The following is a 21,381-nucleotide window of genomic DNA, read 5'->3' on the forward strand; positions in this document are numbered from 1 at the left end:
AAGACTTTTCCTGGTACCCGGAAAAGACAATTCATGGCGTCCAATACTGGACTTATCGATTCTGAACATGTTCCTGGACATTCCAAAATTCAAAATGCTGACTTTACAACAGCTACTGCCTATGCTAGGCAAGAATGCTTGGTTAGTAACTCTAGACTTGAGGCATACCTACATATCCCAATAAGGGAATCATGCAGAAGATACCTCCGCTTCAAAGCAGGTTTTTTGCATTACCAATTCTCTGCACTGCCCTTTGGCTTATCTACTGCGCCCAGGGTCTTTACAAAGTGCCTGGCACCAGTAATTGCATTCTGCAGACAAAGAAACATTCAAATTTATCCTCTCATTCAAGCAGAGGACAAGGACACTCTTCTTCAACATCTGGCATTTGTAAAAAGGCTTCTAGCATGCCTAGGGTACACCATAAACGAAAAGAAATCACAACTGGTACCCTCTCAAATAATTACATTCCTGGGTGCAAGCTTAAATACAACTGCCCAGATGGCTTACCTCACACCAGACAAACAAAGGCATTTGGCAACATACTTCAAACAAATGACAACAAAAACCCAGTTAACTGCAAGACATTCTGCAGGCTTTGGGGTTCATGGCATCCTGCATTCTACTAATTCCATATGAGAGACTGCATATGAGGAAACTTCAATGGTACCTTAAAGGTTTATGGAGTCAGCATTGTCACAGCCTGGAAACAATGATTCCTCTCATTCCCTGCCTACAACAGGAGTTTCTTTGGGCAGAGACATGTCACCAAAACAAGGGACTGTCATTCACTCTACCCCCTGACACCCAAACCCTAACTACAGAGGCATCAGACTATGCTTGGGGAGCCCACCTGGCAGGGAGATGCATTCAGGGCAAATGTAGCCCAAACCAAATATATCTACATATCAACCAGAAAGAAATGCTAGCTGTTCAGAATGCTCTGACAGCCTTCAAGAACTTACTACGTCCAGGACAACTACTGATAAAGACGGACAAAATCACTGTTATGTGGTACACATTCCTACCCCCTTTGCAGACTAGCCATGGCCTTGTGGAACACGGCCTTGACTTACAAATACATCTTAAAGCTCAATTCCTGCCAGGAAAGCAAAATACTCTAGCAGACCTATGCAAAAATCTTATGGACCTGCACAAATGGAAACTGGATCCACAAATCTTCAGTATGTTAACACAGAAATGGGGGAGCCCAGATATAGATCTATTTGCCTCTCCCCCAAAACTATCAGTTGGACAAATTCTGCACAAGAACCCACCACAAAAAAGCATGGAAAGTGGATGCTCTATCCTTCAGCTGGAAAAGCCTATCAGTCTATGCCTTTCCCCCTCTGCCTCAAGGTTTTACTAAAAGTCTGACAGGAAAAACCAAAAATGATCCTAATTGCTCCGGACTTTCCTCGCCAGCACTGGTACCCGCTTCTAAGGAATATGTCACACCTTCCTCCGTGGCACTTGCCTCATACACCTCATCTACTGTCTTATCAGAACTATCAAATTCTGCACACTCAGCTCCAAACTCTGAATCTTGCAGCATGGCTAATCAACTAATTATTCAAACCACATCTGTCAGTAAACCTGTGATGGATGTCAGTTTGGAAGCCAGAAGGCGTAGTACTAGAAAATCTTATGCTGACAAATGGAAGAGATTCTGTGCTTAGAACCAAGCATAAGGACTAGACAGCAAAGCCCAATATTCCTCAGATTTCTCGGTACTTGACTGAGATGCTTGACAATGGCCTATCTTTTTCTTCAGTAAAAATCCATACCTGTGCCATCTCGGCTCATTACAACACAGAGCCTCCCCTCTTTTCTCATCCACTGCTTAAACGGCGTCTCAGAGGGGCCCAAAAATTAAGGCCTCCCCGGAGGACACCAACTCCTACATGGGACCTCAATTTTGTGTTGGAAAAACTCACCCTGCCTCCTTTTGCACCAGCAGCTACTGCGGATATAAATTTTCTATCTTGGAAGATTCAGCAAGAAGGGTTTCAGAACTACAGCCTCTCATGGCAGTGGAGCCTTTCATTATATTTTACCCGGACAGGGTGGCCCTGAGGACCAGTCCTTTTTGCCTACGGTGGTATCCAGTGTGGCTCTTAACCAAACAATTCACCTGCCAACATTTTTCCCAAATCCGCAGAACAAGGGGGAGTGGATTCTGTATTCATTGGATGTACACAGACAACTAAGATTCTACTTAAACAGGACAAAATCTCTAAAAGTCTGAGCAACTACTGGTGGCATTTGCTGCAGGATCAGAGGGGAAGGCTATATCAAAGCAGACTATTTCTAAATGGATAAGCCACCGCATTCGTTTTTGCTATTTGCACCATGGTAAATCTGTGCCCAAGGCGATCAGATCCCATTCCACCAGGGCTGCCTCTACTTCAGCAGCTTTTCTCTGAGCGGTCCAAACCAAAGACATTCTAGAAGCTGCTACTTGGAGCTCTGTTCATACGTTCACAAAGCATTCTCATTTACCTCTCTTCTCTAAATCCAGGGCAGGCTTTGCCACTGCAGTCCTGCATGGCCTTATAGCTGCTCCTAATGCTGTTTAACTCCATCCTCCCATCCATAGCTTAGGGATTCTACTCAAATGTAATGGCCAACAGTGAAACACGAAGAACATAGTACAGTTGTGTACACTTACCACAAATGTAGATGTTGGAGTGTGTTCACTGTTGCAGTCCAGGTTACCCACCCGCCAGCCCCTCTTTCTATACCTTTTCTTTCCTTCACTGCACTCAGAAGCCTTTGTGGTGTATTTGCTTTTAGTTGAAGGTAAATTTTATGTTTCTGAGGTGCATGTATATATTTACAGTTTATATATATATATATATATATATATATATATATATATATATATATATATATAATTTTGCTCCCCATTTGGGGGGCACCTGACATCTGGGGCAAGAAAAACTGATTAAAATGGCGTCGGCAGCATGTTTATACCCCTGATGACCTGACGTCATGGAAGAGGGAGACAGCAACCGATGCAGGACCCACAACTTTGTTATTCAGGCCTACTGAGGGCAACCTGCCAGCAGATTACCCAAATGTAATGACTGCAACAGTGAATACACTCTAACATCTACATTTATGGTAAGTGTACACAACTGTACTTTACTGATTCCCCAGGTGATGTCATTATACTTCAGGAGGGTGTTACAAAGAAAGACTGTCTTAGTCACGATCTCAAACTGAATGCATAAAAATGCATCATCATTCCCTTTGGTAAAAACGATGTCCCTTCACACTGTCAAATTAACAACAATAGTCTATGTACCTATGAAATGGTAAGTGATCTGGGATCACAAGTAGACTGCTATCTCAGGTCAGGGTCAGCTATCTCAACTTAGACCACCATGTGTCTATTGTGTTAAGGAAGGCTTTCCACATAGCACACTTGATTTAGCAAAGGCATCACCTGTAGAACAAACGAAATTATAAAACCTCTGTACTCATCACTAATCAGGCCCATAATTGAGTATAATGCCCCTTTTGGCAGGAACCATACAAAGCACATGCAGCAATTGGGGAGATCTCAGAGGTTTCTAAGATCATCAAGGGACTCCAGCACATGTCTTACACAGACCAATTAAAGTCCCTATCACTACACTCTGTATCGTATAGACTTCTCAGGGGAGACTTGTGCCTGGCTTAGACCAATCTCTGACCCAGGCCTAACGAATTTGCTGCACATCCGTAAATCAAACTGGACTTAGAGCTACCCGTTCCAGGGACCTAAATATGGCCTGCGACTTGACTAGGACATGCTGGAGGGACAGATTTGTCTCCCAGTGACTGCTGTGTCTTTGGAATAGGCTGCCAGTTCATGTGAAGCAGAGCACCTCTATGACACTGTTCAAAAGGAACCTGGACGAGTGGATGGGCACAGTAAATTTTTACTGGGGATAGTACCCACAACCCTTCTGGACATGGGCACTCATTAATAAATACAGTCCTGGATATTGACTACTAGAGTATCAGTTATTACATTGGGATGAAACGGGTAGGCTTGAAGTTATCTCCGGGCAACAGCTTAGTAACCTATGATAAGAGGGGATATCAGTATAACAGATGATTGGTAGTGATCCAGATTTTCCTGACTCTCAAGCCCATTTGTAGCCAGAGTTCTACACCTTGTGTAGAACACCACAGTGATGTTACATAAACAGAGTGGAACTTGCTCCTGCCTCTGCAGGCTGGCAGTGGAAGTACATGAACTAGCCCTGTGGTCAGGCATGTTAAGTTTTCATAAATCCTGAAATCTCAGATCAGCTAAATGGATTTTATACCCATGAGTATATGCTAATTAAAAGTGCATGTTTGGGAGTGATCCACCAGATGGATGTGCAGAATTAATTTTCAGTTGTATGTGCTGCATACCTGCTCTCAGGGAAGCTTGACAGTGGACAACTTCAGTCTGGCAGGTCTCTTCCTAAATGCTTGCCCTTTGATTGACTGGTTCCCTTGGGTAGTCCAGAAAGTGAAAGAGTGATGATTCTTTGAGCACTGTTTTGGTTCAGGGAGTGTTTCTCTGCTAGTGGAAATGGCAAGGGAGAAACTGTTCATTCTCCTATAGTTGTGATCTTCTTGACTGTGCTCGGGGGGAGGGGGGGGGTCTTTGATGTACCCAAACTCGCAGACACCAAGACATTGGTAGCACATGTGATCTAACCTTGCTTCTCTGTAGGCTGGAGTCTGTTCTCAGAGGATGTGATGAACATTGTGAGGGAGACTAGAAAGCTTCCTACAAGGAAGCTTTGCCTGGCTAAATGAAAAGTAGCGCTCCCTTTGAGTCAAAAGAGGACTCAGGACCCCCCCGAACCAAGCATCAGTGTCCTTGATTCTCCAGGGTCTATCAGAAATGTACAGGTCAGGGCTGTCTGCCTCATTGAAAGCACAGCTTTCAGCCAAATCAGCCTGCATTTGTTGTCACTACTTTGGTTTTGCTGTTTTCTTTAAGCAGTTCCTGAAGAGGTCCTGCATCTAAGACCTCCTAGAAAAGATGCTACCACACCATTGGGATTTGTATATTATTTTTGAAAAGCTGATCCATTAGCTTTTGACTGTGTCCTGTACTTTTTTAATGTGTATTGTATTTACTGTTATCTTTGTGGAGCTTTCTCTCGGGGCCTCTGCTGAAAATGGGATCCATGCCCAGTCAGACTTTCCCGGTAAACAAATGTAAAATAAGAGTTCCCTTTGTTTCAGCATCCCTCGAGTTTCTGATTGGAAGATGGCCTTTCTGTTTGCCATTGCATCAGCCTGGATGGCTTTTTGAGCTACAAACTAACATGCTTGCCTTTGTGCTTAAAGTGGCCGCTGAGGTATCTTTAAGCCAGTCTTTGCAGTTGTCAATCTTCTTTCGAATTCCACGTATCAAAGATGAAAGAATCCTGTCGTCCTTGAGGGTGCTAAGGCGACCATGATATTACTCGGATAATACAAAAAAGTTAACAATTCAACTTCATTATTTGCAACTAATGAAGAGGGGGGAAGCCAGCTTAAAAAAAAAAGCATAAGTAGCTGTTGCATTGCCTATTATACTGTTCTGTCTGTGCTAAAACTCTATCAAGGGGCACTTCAGGTCACATACTACAATGCCATACTATTGAAGTGCATCTGAGGGTTGACTGTCTTGGCCTTCCTGGAGCTAATCACTTGGTCCTCTGCACACGCATTTCAAAAATTGTCCTGAGGTAGGGCAGGCCTCACCACTGCCTTTTTGCAGAGTCTCTTGCTGCCTGTTTCTGTAGCTCTGGGGAAACATCCAGAGGGTTGTCTGTTGCAACAAGGATCTGTACAGCTTGCATTGTCAGTTGTGCAGGGAGCTTACCTTTACAGTCGATGTTCAACAAGAAACTGATGGATGTTCTTCGTGTTTCACTGTTGCAGTCATCACACTTGGGTTGTCTGCCTGCAGGTAGCCCTCAGTCGGCCCGAATACCAGAGACTTTCTGCCTCAATTGTAGTCGCTCCTGGACTGACATCAGGTCGTCGGGGTATAAAAACAGACAGCTGACGCCATTACATCAGTCTTTCTTGCTGGGGATCCCGAAGCAGAAGCAATTCGCAAGTGCCTGTCGGCTGCTACCTGAATTTTCGTTTGCGAATTGAATAATCCTGAAGTCTTCTAAAACCAAGTACCCCATTGGGGATCCTTTTTTCTTGCTCTAAGAGAGAGAAAAAGTTAACTATTGTCTTGCCTGTGGAAAGCAAATACCACACACAGATTTTCATTCTTACTGCGTCTCCTGTTTATGCCCAGACCATGACGTACCTCGCTGTCGGTTTTGGGCCTTGTTCAACGCCCGAACATTAGTCGTCTGACTCTTTGCAGCTAAATTCTTCCCTCTCTATCTTCGTATTCAGCTATTATTTTCGAATATTCCGATATTCCGAAAAAACGTAAGGATAAAGACCGAGACAGACCGCATAGGTCCAAAGCTGCCGACAACAGTTCCGTTAAGCTAGTCGCCAGTTCGCCGGTACTCTGTGAGTCTATTTCGTAGCCCCTGATGCCCGCTTCTATATATTCGCAGGCCTCTACTAAGACCCATTCGGAGTCTAGTATGCCGCGAGACTCTTCTTAGACTATGGAACCTGTGGATGTCTCTACCTTGGATTGGTCTGGAGCCGCTGAGCAGGCACTGGCTTCTGAGGCAGCTCTTTGCACTACTGATGTTTGACTTAAACCGACTTTTTTATCTAAAACTACCGCGTTTCTTAGGCCTAGAGTACACGCTACGCCTAGAAAACAAATGACCAAAATGCACGCACCTCCTCCCAGTCCTCAACGACAAGTGCTCAGAATGGCAGAGCACCTTATTCCGTTGATTAGGGGAAGTCAGCCTTCCCCTGCTAAGAGAAAGAAACCAGTCTGCTGTAGTTTCAACAGACCAGGAGTCCCATGACTCTGCAGTCTCTGATTATGAAGATTTGCCCTTGTCTGGTTATGCGGATTCAGATGCAGAGGAATCCATTCCCTTTGCTTCCCCTCCAGAGGATTTTTCTTTTGATGAAACCTTGCATACCATAAGAGAGCATTTTTGCTGGGAATGCCAAAACTATAGTCAGTCCAGAAAGAGACTCAAGGAATTCCTAGATTTGCCACAGCACAGACCTTTAGCAATACCCTCTGTCCTGGAGGTGGTTGCTGATGGTTTTATGGACTCCAGTATTACTCCTGATACTTTACCTCCTGCCCCTAGGAAACAAGACTTGGTACTACAGAGTATCTGACACTCTCAAAATTATTTTCAAGAATCCTACTGCTGACCCCGAGATAATTTCCCAGGGACCTAAAGGTGTCAAGGCAACTACAGACAAGAATCCCATCCCTTCAAACAGGGACTGCAGAGCTTTGGACAGATTGGGTAAGAAGGTATATACCTTTGCTACTCTTGCTATTAGGGCATTAAATTTTCAGTTTCACATGCTGAAGTACCAGCAACATATTATGGGACTTATTAAACAAAAAGTGGCAACCTTTACAGACACTGCAGAAAATAAGGATTTGCAGGAGCTTATGCACTCTGCAGGCCAAGTCAGTAAGCATACTTTGCAGTGTGGCTTTGACGCCCTAGAGGCATCTTGCCAGGCAGCAGTCACTGGTTCTGTACTGAGAAGACATGCTTGGTTCAAGGATCAGACCTTGCCAAACCATGTCAAGTCAAAGTTATTAGACGCTCATTTGAACAAGGACAGTGCGTTTGGCACCAAAACAGAAGAGGTTCTCAAAAAGATGGAAGAAAAAGCTAAGTCTATGCAGACTGTTAAAGAATTTTTACAAGTGCACCCCCCTAGATTAAGTAGGCATTACCCTTTTAAACACTGGTCCTTTCCATCCCCCTCCCGGCCACCTCAAACCAGGCCCAGGGGAAACAGACCACCCAGATTACAGTCTCAGGGTATACAGAGATCTAAGCAATGGAGTGCCCCCACCCCCAAAGCAGGTAGTGGTAAGCCACCTCCTTACAGAAAAAACTCACAATGGCTTTTTCACTCGCCTCCCCACCTCTACCCAATTGTTTGTGCCCCTAGAAGGAAAACATGCCCTTCATGCAAAAAACTGGATGTCCATCACAGAAGACAGATGAGATGGGTTCTCAAAATTGTATCCCAGGGGTACAAATTACTTCCACTCAGTGCCAACCCCATGAGGGTTCCTAGACCTTCCTCCAAACCAGTGGGCAGAGGCTCAAAACCAAGTTCTATTCCTGCTCTCCATCAGAGCTTTTCAGCTGGTTCCAGTGGAAAAGGTAGGTCAAGGATTCTATTCCAGACTCTTCCTGGTACCCAGAAAAGAGCTCTTGATGCCCAATCCTGGATCTTTCAATTCCCAACACCTTCCTGGTGGTACCAAAATTCAGCATGGTTACCCTGCAACAGCTTCCACCTATGCTAAATAAGGATGCCTGGTTAGTCACCCTAGACTTAAAAGAAGCCTATCTGCACATCCCTATAAGGGAGTCATGCAGGAATTATCTACACTTCAGGGCAGGATCTATGCATTATCAATGCTCTGCACTTCCCTTTGGCTTATCCACTGTACCCAAACTATTCACAAAATGCCTGGCTCCAGCCATTGCATACTGCAGGCAGAGAAATGTCCAAATTTACCCGTACTTGGACTGCCTCTTCAGGTGGACAGTCAGGAATTGCTATTGCGGCACTGGACATTTGTGAAAAAGCTCCTCACTTCCCTGGGGTACACCATCAGTGAGAAGAAATTAAAACTGGTACCCAGTCAAAGGATTGTATTCCTGGGAGCAAGCTTGGACAGCATCCCAGATGGCATTACTCAACTCCATAAAAACAAGTCTATCTGACAGCCTACTTCAAACAAATGGCCTCCAGAACCTAGCTATCCACAAGAAAAATGCTGCAGGCCCTAGGGTTCATGGCCTCATGTATACTGCTAATTCCATATTCAAGACTGCATATGAGGAAAACTTCAGTGGTACTTAAAAAGTCTTTGTTGCCAACATTCTCAGGATCTGGAAACGGCCATTCCTATTGTACCATAAGGACAACAGTTTCTTTGGTGGGCAGAAGCATGCAACCTCAACAAGGGACTGCCCTTTTACTCAACCCCAAGCCACCCAGACCCTAACCACAGATGCATCAGACTATGTTTGGGGAGAACACATGGACAGCAGATGCATTCAGGGCCACTGGAGCCCAAGTCAAATTCATCTGCACATCAACCAAAATGAGATGCTAGCTCTGCAGAACGGCCCTGCCAGCTTTCAGATCTCTACTCCTTTCAGATCTCTATTCCTTCCAGGAAAACTGCTAATAAAAACGGACACCACCACAGTTATGTGGTACATCAACAAGCAGGGGGGAACATATTCCTACCCACTCTGCAGACTAGCCATGGCTCTGTGGAACACTACCTTTGACATGCAAGTCCATTTGCAAGCACAATTCCTGCCAGGCAATCAAATTTCTCTGGCAGACTTGAGCAGAAATCTCCTAGACCCATACTAGTGGCAGTTAGTGCACAGCACCTTCAGTCTTCTGATTCAGAAATGGGGGAACCCAGAGGCGGACCTTTTTGCCTCCCTCTATAACCACCAGCTCAGCATATTCTGCACCGGGACCCTCACAGTAGGGCCTGGAAGGTGAATGCCCTATCCTTTCAGTGGGTAAATCTCTGTTTATGGATCCCCTGCCCCTTTTCTCAAGGGTATTACTCAAAGTAAAACAGGACAGACCGAGGACAATTCTGATTGCCCCGGACTGGCCACGCCAGCACTGGTGCCCACTCCTGCGCAGCCTGACTTCGGTGCCACCATGTCACCTACATCAGAGCCCTACACTGCTCTCTCAGCAGTAGGGGCAGATTTTGCATCCGCAACTGCAAACCGTAAAGCTTGCAGCCTGACTTATCCCTTGAATACTATCGCTGCAGCTCTAACAGGTGCTGGACATCATTCTTGAAGCCAGAAGACCCAGTAAAAGGAAATTCTATGTGGTTAAGTGGAAACGATACTGCTCATGCCGCCTAGCTACAGGAGAGGACACGACTCTGCCCTCCCTGCTTTAATTTTGGATTACTTGGCAGATCTACTCCAAAAAGGCCTGTCCTTCTCTTCCATTGATTCATACCTCAGCCATTTTGGCTCATTACAACACTGAGCCACCTTTCTTCGCACACCCGTTATCAAACAGTTCCTGAGAGGGGCAGATAACTTAAGGCCGCCAAGGAGAGCACCTATCCCTGCTTAGGGCCTTAACTTTGTACTGGAAAAGCTCACACTTCCACCCTTTGAGCCTGCAGCATCAGCAGACTTAATTCCTCTCTTGGAAAACAGCATTACTTCTAGCCGTCACTTCAGCTAGAACCTGCAACCACTTGTGGCTGTGGAACCCTTCATTATTTTCCATGCCAGGGTCTCTCTCAGGGCAAACACTTCCTTTATGCCTAAAGTGGGGTTCAGTTTTGCTCTCAATCAATCCATACATTTGCCATCCTTTTTCCCTAACCCTCAGAATAAAGGGAAAAGGATCTTGTACTCCTTGGACGTGCACAGACAGCTCAGATTTTACCTGGATAGGACTAAGGCCTTCAGAAAATCAGACCAGCTATTAGTCAGCTTTGCAACAGGGGCAGAGGGCATGGACATTTCTAAACAAGCAATATCTAAATGGATAGCACATTGCATCCATTTCTGCTACAAGCACCATCGGAAGCCAATCTCACAGGGTTTCAGAACTCACTCTACTAGGGCAACATCTGCCTCTACTGCATTTTTCAGGGGAGTCCCTACCACGGACATCCTGGAGGCTGCTACCTGGAGTTCAGTACACACTTTCTCCAAGCACTACCATTTGCCTATCTTTCCCAAATCCAGGACAGGCTTTGCAACGGCAGTCCTGCATGGCATTCTAGCCAGCCCTAACTCTTTGACTGCCTCCACCTTTCAGCTTTGGGAATCCACCCAAGTGTGAAACACTAAGAACATAGTACATTTATGCACACTTAACATAAATGTAGATGTTCGAGTGTATTCACTGTTGCAGTCCTGGTTTCCCACCCTCCAGCTCCCTTGTCTATCTCTCTCTCTTCCTCTCTCCTTACAGGGCTATTGGTATTTACTTTTTGCTGGTGGTGTTTTTTCCACCATAACTTAGCTTCCTGTCTGGGGGCTCCTGATATTTAGGGCAAGAAAACCTGATGTAATGGCATCGGCTGTCTATTTGTACCCTGACTACCAGATGTCAGTCCTGGAACGACAGCAAGTGACGCAGAAATACTAAGTCTCTGGTATTCGGGCAGACTGAGGGCTGCCTGTAGGCAGATAACCCAAGTGTGATGAGTGCAACAGTGAATACACTTGAACATCTGCATTTATGGTAAGTATACACAACTGTACTTTTCACATTCTCCTCCATTTTTCTGTTTTGGGCATCCTACAGCTGCGGTTGGTATAATCCACTCCCTTTCTTCACTCAATTCTTGTGGGCCTTAAGACATGTTTACTAAGGTTTGGATGCTTGAAAGAGATGTCAGTTTTATCTGAGCCCTTTTTTTGTCCCTGTGGCACAGAGTCCTGGGAATCTGGGTTATGTTGGTACCTCCTTTGAAGTAGAGTAGCCCCATAAACCGCAAAACAAGTTCTAGCCATAGCTTCTTGGGCAGGAAAAAAAGGTGATGTGAGAGGATGTCATTCATACTGGGCCTTGCACAGATGTGCACATCTGGCTGGCTGGTTGGGGGATGGGTCAATGTTATAACTCATGGTGGGCATCATGCCTTCTGTGGCAGAAGTCAGCAAAGCTTTAATAGCATTTATTCATATCTCTACTTGACAAATTGGGAACTATGTTTTGACTTTCGAAAGTTTGAAGTTAAATATTTTTGCATTTAAGTGTACCTTTATTTATTATAATTGCTTTCTTTGTGTCTGTGGAATGTTGCATCATTTTGTATATGTCACCTGAACTTGTTTAGCACATGTTTTGGTAATGGAAGTACTGTGTGCTTGTTAATATTTGGAGACAAAGGACCAAAAATGTCTCAACATGAAAATACATGCAGAAGATATGACCACATAGTCTCTCTCATTCAGTGTTTGTAATTGTCTTCACTGTTTAATATCTTAAATGTGTTTTTCTTTATCCCTCAGTCTCGAACACCTGCTTTGGTATTTGAACATGTAAACAACACAGATTTCAAGGTACTGTTTTATAGTTTACTATTTGTATTAAGATTATTCCCATGCATTCTAGTAGCTGAGGTGTTCTGTGTTTTGTTCTTCTTCCTTTTTTTTTTTTTTAAATATACTTTGGTTAATGCTGTGGTGTCGGCAGTATGCAGTTAGCGTGAAGAAAAGTATTTTTGGCTGTTTTTTTTCCTACCTGTATTGAGGATTGATGAAACCAGCTTCTGTTGTATTGAAAAGAAAAGTATGTAATTGCAGCATATGACCATGTGTGCGTGTTTTGGGGGGTGGGGATGGTGAAGTGTGAGGGGAAAATTTAAAGTGCAGTTTGAAGTTTAGTGCTTATACCAGCATTATTCAACTGTGGGTGTATACTGTACCTTTTGACAATGTGTAGTATTCAGTATGACCTGGACAAGAATGCTTGTGTGTGCTGTAGCCTCAGGAGTGAACAAAACTGTAAGTAGTCTGTAAGCTACTGCTGGCTGATTGCGGTAACGACAGCTGCTACCATATTAATTCATGCATATGAGGAGTTGTTCCACTGATATCCAACCATCTAGTGTGACTTTCATAGGCCTTGGATATTCTTGCACAGGGTTGGGCTTCCCAAAATATAGATGTCTGTAGCATGTACTGTATGGAAAGGGGCAGCCTGTTCGGTTCATTTTTGCTGCAAGGAGAGTTGAGAAATCTGATGGCTTTCTATTCCAATGTTGCAGTATTCTACTTGTGGGTTTACTCTTCCTCTCCAGTTTGTCCGGCCAGGTTGCCAAAGATTTTCAGTCTCTCTTGGTGTGTCAGATATCTGACCTGACTGCAGGAACGTGGGCCATAAAAGTGACGACTGCACGCACCAGCCCTCCGTCAGTTATACGCTAGGTGCTCCTGCTTTTCATGGACGTCTGATCAAAAAAGTTTAAGTACCCCGTTGAGGATTCTTTCGGTCCTACTTTGTTGGTAATTGTAGTCTGTTAATGTCATCTGGTAAGGGCAAGTGTGGTTGGCAGATTCCCCGCAAAGATTCACATGACCAGGGTCTCTCTTGTCTAGGCAGGGAGCACAACCACGAGAATTGCGCCATTTGCCGATAGTTTGTCCCTAAGACCTTATGCCACCATTTGCAGGCCTTACACTTGTATTTAGAGAATCAGCGCTTGAAACAAATAACATTAGGGATGGAGGCTGCACAAGATGCCTCGTCTGAACCACCTAGGAAGAGGGCTAGGTCCTCGCGGCCTACATAGTCTGCTGTGCCTCCGTCTGTAGCTGATGTCAGCTTGACTGAGGATCTGGCATCCGCTGGTGTAAATAAAGCAGGTACCTCTGAGGAAGCCGCACAGTCTCGAGCGGACAACACATCCACAGAAGATTTACTGGTGCCTGCCTTACATGCCTGGATCGAACCAGCATTCACTCTGGGCCCATCGGACGCCGCTTCCACCATTCTTACACCTAACCCTAGGCCTATTCCTAGCCAGACGTCGGCATGTCCTTCAAAGAAAAAACAAAACAAATGACACCTCACTCCAACCTCTGAAAGCATGCCAGATTGGCAGGTCTTCAGCCAGTTTGTTCAATGCCTTTATGGCCCTTGGGCCTTCTGCAGAACCCTCTGCCACTGCTCCTCCCCTCCTTAGTCCCAGACCTCCAACCCAGAAAGGAGGATAGATCAGCCTGAAGAAGAGGAATTGTCTGATTCCTCTGAGGACTCCTCCATACTCCTCCCAGATCTCATCCCCTGTGGGATGTGAATCTCCTGAGGAGGGCTTTGTTGAACCTGACTCCCCTGAAGGGGATCTTGCCTTTGGGAAACTATTAATAAAATGAAAGACCACTTTAAGTGGCTTTTCTCGGATATGTTTGATGTACAAAAAAGGTTTTATGACCTTATTCAAATGGACTTTCCCAGTCCTCCTGCTATACCTCCTATTCAACCTGCATTCTTGGATGCTTTTGCCTCTGTCTCCATTAGCCCGGACTCCCAACCTCCAGCCTTGCGTAGAGCAGACACTCTAAATTCGCTGAGATGGAGACATTTCTGTAAGTGCCGTCCTGCTGATCCTGCCATTATTCCCATCTCTACAGACAGGGCCTCCACGCTCCTGTTATTCCCATCTCTGCAGACAGGGCCTCCACGCTCCTGTTATTCACGTCTCTATAGACAGGGCCTCCACGCTCCTGTTATTCCCATCTCTGCAGACAGGGCCTCCACGCTCCTGTTATTCCCATCTCTGCAGACAGGGCCTCCACGCTCCTGTTATTCCCGTCTCTGCAGACAGGGCCTCCACGCTCCTGTTATTCACGTCTCTACAGACAGGGCCTCCACGCTCCTGTTATTCCCATCTCTGCAGACAGGGCCTCCACGCTCCTGTTATTCACGTCCCTACAGACAGGGCCTCCACGCTCCTGTTATTCCCATCTCTGCAGACAGGGCCTCCACGCTCCTGTTATTCCCATCTCTGCAGACAGGGCCTCCACGCTCCTGTTATTCCCATCTCTGCAGACAGGGCCTCCACGCTCCTGTTATTCCCATCTCTGCAGACAGGGCCTCCACGCTTCTGTTATTCCCATCTCTGCAGACAGGGCCTCCACGCTCCTGTTCCCGTCTCTGCAGACAGGGCCTCCACGCTCCTGTTATTCCCGTCTCTACAGACAGGGCCTCCACGCTCCTGTTATTCCCATCTCTGCAGACAGTGCCTCCACGCTCCTGCCTACCACTGCTATCCTCCCGGCTGATAAAGACAGCAAGACTATGGAGAGGTTCGGAAAGAACATTTATAATTCTGCTAACTTTTTATTTAGTGCCACCAGCTACCAAACTCGTATGACCAAATACTCCTTAGCTCTGCTGGACAAAGACACTAAAGATTTAGATGACATCCCTGACTGTGCAGCCAAGGCCACCTTGTCTTCACTGATGGTACTCATCTCTCAAGTGAATAGACACTCCCTGAGATGCAGTTATGATGCAGCTGAAACCTCGGCCAGGTCAGCTGCATCAGCTTCAGTACTAAGGAGGTACTCATGACTGCAACTTCAGCCTCTCCCAGATGACTTCAGGGCCAAACTCCTTGACACACCTTTGGATCACTCATACATTTTTGGTGCAGAAGTGGCTGACCTATTCAAATCCTTACAACAGAAAGGAAAAGAATTACAGGACCTAAAAAATATCCTGGTCTTGCCTATTCCCAAGTTCCAGAGAAACTTCCTGGCAAAGACCCAGTTTATCAGAAAAACTTCCAGGCCGGCAGCTCTGTGGTCTAGAAGACCCCCTAGAAGACCACCTCCTCAGGATAGGCCTTCTCAGTCTTGCAGCCAAAGCCCCCCCCCCTTCCTGATAGGGCAGGTAGTGTCTGACTGCCTGCCAAAATTTCAACCCCCCCCCCCAGCCATTCCCCTTTCTGCCTCTTTCTCTATCTCCCAGTGTGGTCGCTCATTACCGCAGACAAATGGGTTCTGTCCATCATACAGGATGGTTACTTCATGTCCTCTATCACCCCTCCAAGACTGGGCATACCACAGCCTCCTTCCAGTCAACTACTCCTCCTCAATCATGTTTTGCAAACCCTGCTACTACAAGGGCACCATAGAACCAGTTCCTATACAAGCAAAAAGAGAAGGAATTCTGCTCCTGAATCTTTTTGGTACCCAGAAAAGGGCCATGCAGGCAGATTCTAGACCTCTCACACCTCCCCCCCTAAATGTTTCTACTTTCAGGATGCTCACCCTACCTACTCTTTCCACTCATCCTTCCACAGGGTTTCATGGCAACCCTGGACATAAAGGATTCTTACCTTCACACACCTATAAAGCTCGCCTTCAGGAAATACCCAAGATTCCTGGCAGGCTTATTTCACTTTCACTTCTATGCCTTGCCATTTGGGCTTTCTACTGCTCCCAGGATATTTACAAAATCCCTGGCTGCAGTCATTGCCTACTGCAGGGAAAAGGGAAATCGGTTATTCCCTTACGTAGATGACCTAATCCAGGCAAAAGGGAAGGAAACTCTTCTCTGCCACTCCCGAGGACCTTCTTGTAATCCTACAGTCTCTAGGGTTCCTGATCAACTTCCCAAAATCCCACCTCAACCCCACGCAGGATATTGTCTTCCTGGGTTGCAGGATGACAGACCAACCTCATGAAGGCCTTTCTTTTAGCAGAAAAGGTGGTATCCCTCTCACACCACCACCTGGCTGCCCTACAATCAACAGAACTGACTGCAAGACAATTTCTGAGGCTTCTAGGTTGTATGGCAGCTACCATTCCCATGTTGCCCCAGCAAGGATGCACAGGAAAACGTCAGTGGTATCTTCAGTCGGTGTGGACCCAACACTCCCACCCTCTAATCTAAAGCATCTGGTGTTTGTAGAGAGGGGTTCTAACTTGTCTAGGGTACACCATAAATGAAAATAAATTACAACTGGTACCCTCTCAAAGAATTACATTCCTGGGTGCAAGCTTAAATACAACTGCCCAGATGACTTACCTTACGCCAGAAAAGCAAATTCTGTTGGTGACTTACTTCAAACAGATGGCCACAAAAACCATGCTATCTGCAAGACAAATTCTGCAGGCCTTTGGGTTCATGGCCTCCTGCATTCTTCTAATTCCATATGCAAGACTGCATATGAGGAAACTTCAGTGGTACTTAAAAAGCTTATGGAGTCAACATTGTCACAGCCTGGAAACAATTCCTATCATACCTTGCCTGCAACTAGAGTTCCTGTGGTGGGCAGAGGCCTGCCACCGAAACAAGGGACTGCCATTCACTCCACCCCCTGCCGCCCATACCCTAACTACAGATGCATCAGACTATGCTTGGGGGGCTCATCTGGCAGGGAAGTGCATTCAGAGCAAATGGAGCCCAAATCAAATGCACCTTCATATCAATCAGATGCTAGCTGTACAGAATGCACTGACCGCCTTTAAGGACTACCTTCATCCAGGACATTTAATGATAGACACCACAGTTATGTGGTACATAAACAAGCAGGGAGATGCACATTCCTACCCCCTATGCAGACTAGCCATGGCATTGTGGAACACGGCCTTGACCTACCAAATACAACTACAAGCTCAATTCCTGCCAGGAAAGCTGAATACTCTGGCAGACGAACTAAGCAAATATCTCATAGACCCACACGAATGGAAACTGGAACCACGGATTTTCAACATGTTGACACACAAATGGGGGAGATCTTTTTGCCTTCCCCCAGAACTATCAGTTGGACAAATTTTGCACAAGAACCCATCACAAAAAAGCTTGAAAAGTGGATGCACTATCATTCAGCTGACAAAACCTTTCAGTCTATGCTTTTCCCCCTCTGCCTCTGCTCTCCAAAGTTCTACTAAAAGTCAAACAGGACAAACCAAAAATGATTCTGATTGCTCCAGACTGGCCTCGCCAACACTGCTACCCACTCCTGCACAATGTGTGTCACCTTCCACCGTGGCACCTGCCTCAGACACCTTACTTACTGTCTCAGCAGAACAAATTCTGCACACACAGCTCCAAACCTTGAATTTTGCAGCATGGGTAATCACCTAAATTCACCCCTAGCTTCCTTCAGCAAACCTGTGATGGATGTCATTTTGGAGGCGAGAAGGCCTAGTACTAGAAAATCTTATGTTGATAAATGGAAAAGATGTGCCTGGAACCCATCGCAAGGAATAAGCACAGCAGTGCCCAGTATTCCTCAGATTTTACAATACTTAACTGAGATGCTTCACAAGGGCCTGTCCTTCTTTTTTTCCATAAAAATCCATGCTTCTGCCATTTCAGCTCATTACAACACAGAACCTCCCCTCTTCTCTCATCCTCTGCTAAAGCAGTATCTCAGAGGGGCCAAAAACTTAAGACCTCCCAGGAGAGCTCCAACCCCTGCCTGGGACCTCAATTTTGTATTGGAAAAACTCACTCTCTCTCCTTTTCGAGCCAGCTACTACTGCAGACTTAAAATTTATTTCCTGAAAAACAGCATTCCTTTTAGCAGTCACTTCAGCTAGAAGGATTTCTGAATTACAGGCTCTTATGGCAGTGGGCCTTGCATTATTTTTCATGCGGACAGCGTGTCTCTCAGGACCAATCCATCCTTCATATCTAAGGTGGTATCCAGTGTGGCTCTTAATCAGAGCATTCATTTGCCAACTTCCTTTCCCAATCCACAGAACAAGGGAGAGCGGATTATGCATTCTTTGGATGTACACAGACAACTTAGATTTTACTTAAACAGGACAAAATCTCTAGGAAAATCTGAACAACTGTTGGTGGCATTTGCTGCAGGGGCAGAGGGGAAAGGCTATTTCAAAGCAGACTATTTCCAAATGGATAAGCCATTGCATTAGTTTCTGCTATGTGCACCATGGAAAAACTATCCCCCAGAGGATCAAAACTCATTCCACCAGGGCTGTATCTACTATAACAGCCTTTCTCAGAGGGGTTTCTACCAGAGACACTTTAGAAGCTGCTACCTGGAGCTCAGTTCATACGTTCACCACACATTACCATTTACCTTTCTTCTCTGAATCCAGAGCTGGCTTTGCCATTGCTGTCCTACAGGGCCTTATAGTTGGTTCTAATGCTGTATTAAACCCATCTTCCCAACCATAGCTTTGGGAATCTACCCAAATGTAATGACTGCAGCAGTGAAACACGAAGAACATAGTACAGTTGTTACACTTGCCATAAATGTAGATGTTGGAGTGTATTCACTGTTGCAGTCCTGTTTACCCACCTTCCAGCCCCCTGTTTTTTTCTGGTTCCACTCGAATTACCACATCATCGAACCTTAAAACATCGAGACCAGAGCGTCGCAATCTGAGATCATTGAAAACTGCAATCATTGAGACGCGTAACATCGAAAGCACATTCCCTACATGTTAAGTGTGCAAACAAGCTTAAATGCAACAACCAAGTATCAAAACATATTCGATGTTACATGTCTCGATTGCAGTTTTCAATGATTTCAGTTTGCGACATTCTGGTCTCGATGTTTTAATGTTCGATGATGTGGTAATTCGACTGTTTCAAGTGGAACCGTTTTTTCTCTAACTATACCTCTACTTTCTTATGCTTTTCGTGTTTCACTGTTGCGGTCATTACATTTGGGTAATCTGCTGGCAGGTTGCCCTCAGTCGGCCTGAATAACAAAGTCTTGGGTCCTGCGTCGATTGCTGTCTCCTCCTCCATGACATCAGGTCGTCAGGGGTATAAAACATGCAGCCGATACCATTTTATTAAGTTTTTCTTGGCCCACTCTTTCTTGCCGCGCGGTGCCTGAAGCAGAAGCAGTTCGCAAGTGCGTGTCGGCCGACTCCTGAAATTTTCGTATTCGAGTTTCAGAACCGAAGTCTTCAAACTAAAGCCAAGTACCCAGTTGGGGAAACTTTTTCTTGCTCCTTACCGATGTCAGTAAAAGTTAATAATTGCATTACTTGTGGGAAGCAAATACCTCATAAGGATTTTCATTTGTACTGTATTCCTTGCCCAGGGCCTGATCACAACGTGCCTTGCTGTCAGTTTTGTGCTAAAATTAACCAACGCACTATTAAGCGTCGGTATATTTTTGCTTCTAAATATTTTGGTTCAAGATTTAACTATCCTGAAATGTCGTCGGTTAGCAATCTGACTACCGGAGTTCACAAAAGACGCACAGAAAAAGACCATCGAGGTCCAAAACCAACGACGAAGCTTCTCCTAAGCCAGTCGCCGGTTCGCCAGTACTCAGTGAGGTGCTTTCGCAGCCCCTGATACCTGCTACATGTTCATCGTGCATACAGCTGCAGTCTTAACAGATGGGTTATCCTGCTGTCAGGCGGGTCCTCGGTCGGCCGAATTCCAAAGTCTAGGTCCGGCGTCGGTTGTCGTCGCTTCTTGGCTGACGTCATTGCGGCAGGGGTATAAAAGAGGCAGCCGACGCCATATTCTCCAGTCTTTCTTGCCGCACGGTGCCCGAAGCAGAAGCAGTTCGCAAGTGCCGGTCGGCCAGCTCCTGAGATTTACGAAAGTGTTTCAGCCGAAGTCTTCTTGAATGCTAAGTGCCCCGTTGGGGAAACTTTTCTTGCCTCACACTGATGTCAGACAGTTAATTGCATTTCTTGTGGGAAGCAAATACCACATAAGGATTTCCACTCCTTCTGTATTCCTTGCTTAGGCCCAGACCACGACGTCTCGGCCTGCCGTTTCTGTGCTAGATTCAATAAACGCACTATTAAGCGTTGGGCGGAGTTCGCCCTTCACTTTTTCGGCAAATAATTTAATTATATTATGTCGGATACTCCGACTCCAGTTTTGAGCAAAAAACGCAAAGATAAGGACCGACATACGAGGTCCGCACCACCTACTGAAACCACGCTAAGGCCGACTACCGGTTCTCCGGTACTCAGCGAGGCGTCTACGCACCCCTGACTACCGATGACAATGCATTACCAGTGTCTTCAGTACCTGAGGTCGCAGGCTCCTCGGTCCCCATTCCTTCTACAGATCCCGACGCCACTCCTGGCGGGGAAACTCAGAATTTAGACAGGCCTGCCATTTCTCAAGGGGTCTTCAAGCCTTCCTCCATCTCTATTAAAGCCTTCACTAAATCTAAAGCAGCCATGAAAACCAAAAAACAGGTTCCTCAGACCTCCTCTCAAGGCACCATGCCTAAAAAACATGCTTAAAATGGCTGAGGATTTGATTACTCTTATCAGGGGTTCTCAACCCCCCTCTGACAAAAGGCCTAGATTAGAGGAAGACTACCCTTCCTCAGATCAAGTTTCTATTACTTCAGAACTATCTGAGGATCAGGATTATGCCTATTCTCCATTCGAAGACTCTGATGCAGAGGAGTCTATTCCCTCGCCCCCCTGAGGACTTCTCTTTTGGGGAAACCCTGCATACTTTGAGGGAACACTTCATTGGGAAGGCCAAGATTACTCAGACTCCAAGAAAAGGCTCAGGGAATTTCTTCTGCTCCCCCATCATAGGCCTCTGGCTATCCCTCCTGTTTTAGATATATTGGATGATGTGTACACAGAAGCCAGCCTTAATCCAGATTCTTTGCCTCCAGCTCCTGTTAAACCAGACAGGTATTACCGGGTTCCTGACTCCACCAGTTTCTATATCAAAGCCATACTGCTGACCCAGAAACAATTTCACAGGGTCCCAAGGGAATTAAGTCCTCTACTG

The 21,381-nt window shown here is 45.7% G+C and overlaps 1 protein-coding gene across 1 annotated transcript in view; it reads left to right on the forward strand.

The window, feature by feature from the left end:
- The window catches only part of CSNK2A1 (casein kinase 2 alpha 1), a 1,738,971-nt gene that overhangs the window by 780,053 nt on the left and 937,537 nt on the right, over positions 1 to 21,381 (forward strand). Inside the window, exon 6 of the mRNA XM_044090445.1 lies at positions 12,168 to 12,218. Within this exon, the coding sequence (XP_043946380.1) occupies positions 12,168 to 12,218 (51 nt within the window). The remainder of the gene's footprint in view (positions 1 to 12,167; positions 12,219 to 21,381) is intronic.

Source organism: Protopterus annectens, chromosome 12.part0 (genome assembly GCF_019279795.1).
Source record: "Protopterus annectens isolate FY-2018-M chromosome 12.part0, PAN1.0, whole genome shotgun sequence".
NCBI classification, from domain to species: Eukaryota; Metazoa; Chordata; order Ceratodontiformes; family Protopteridae; genus Protopterus; species Protopterus annectens.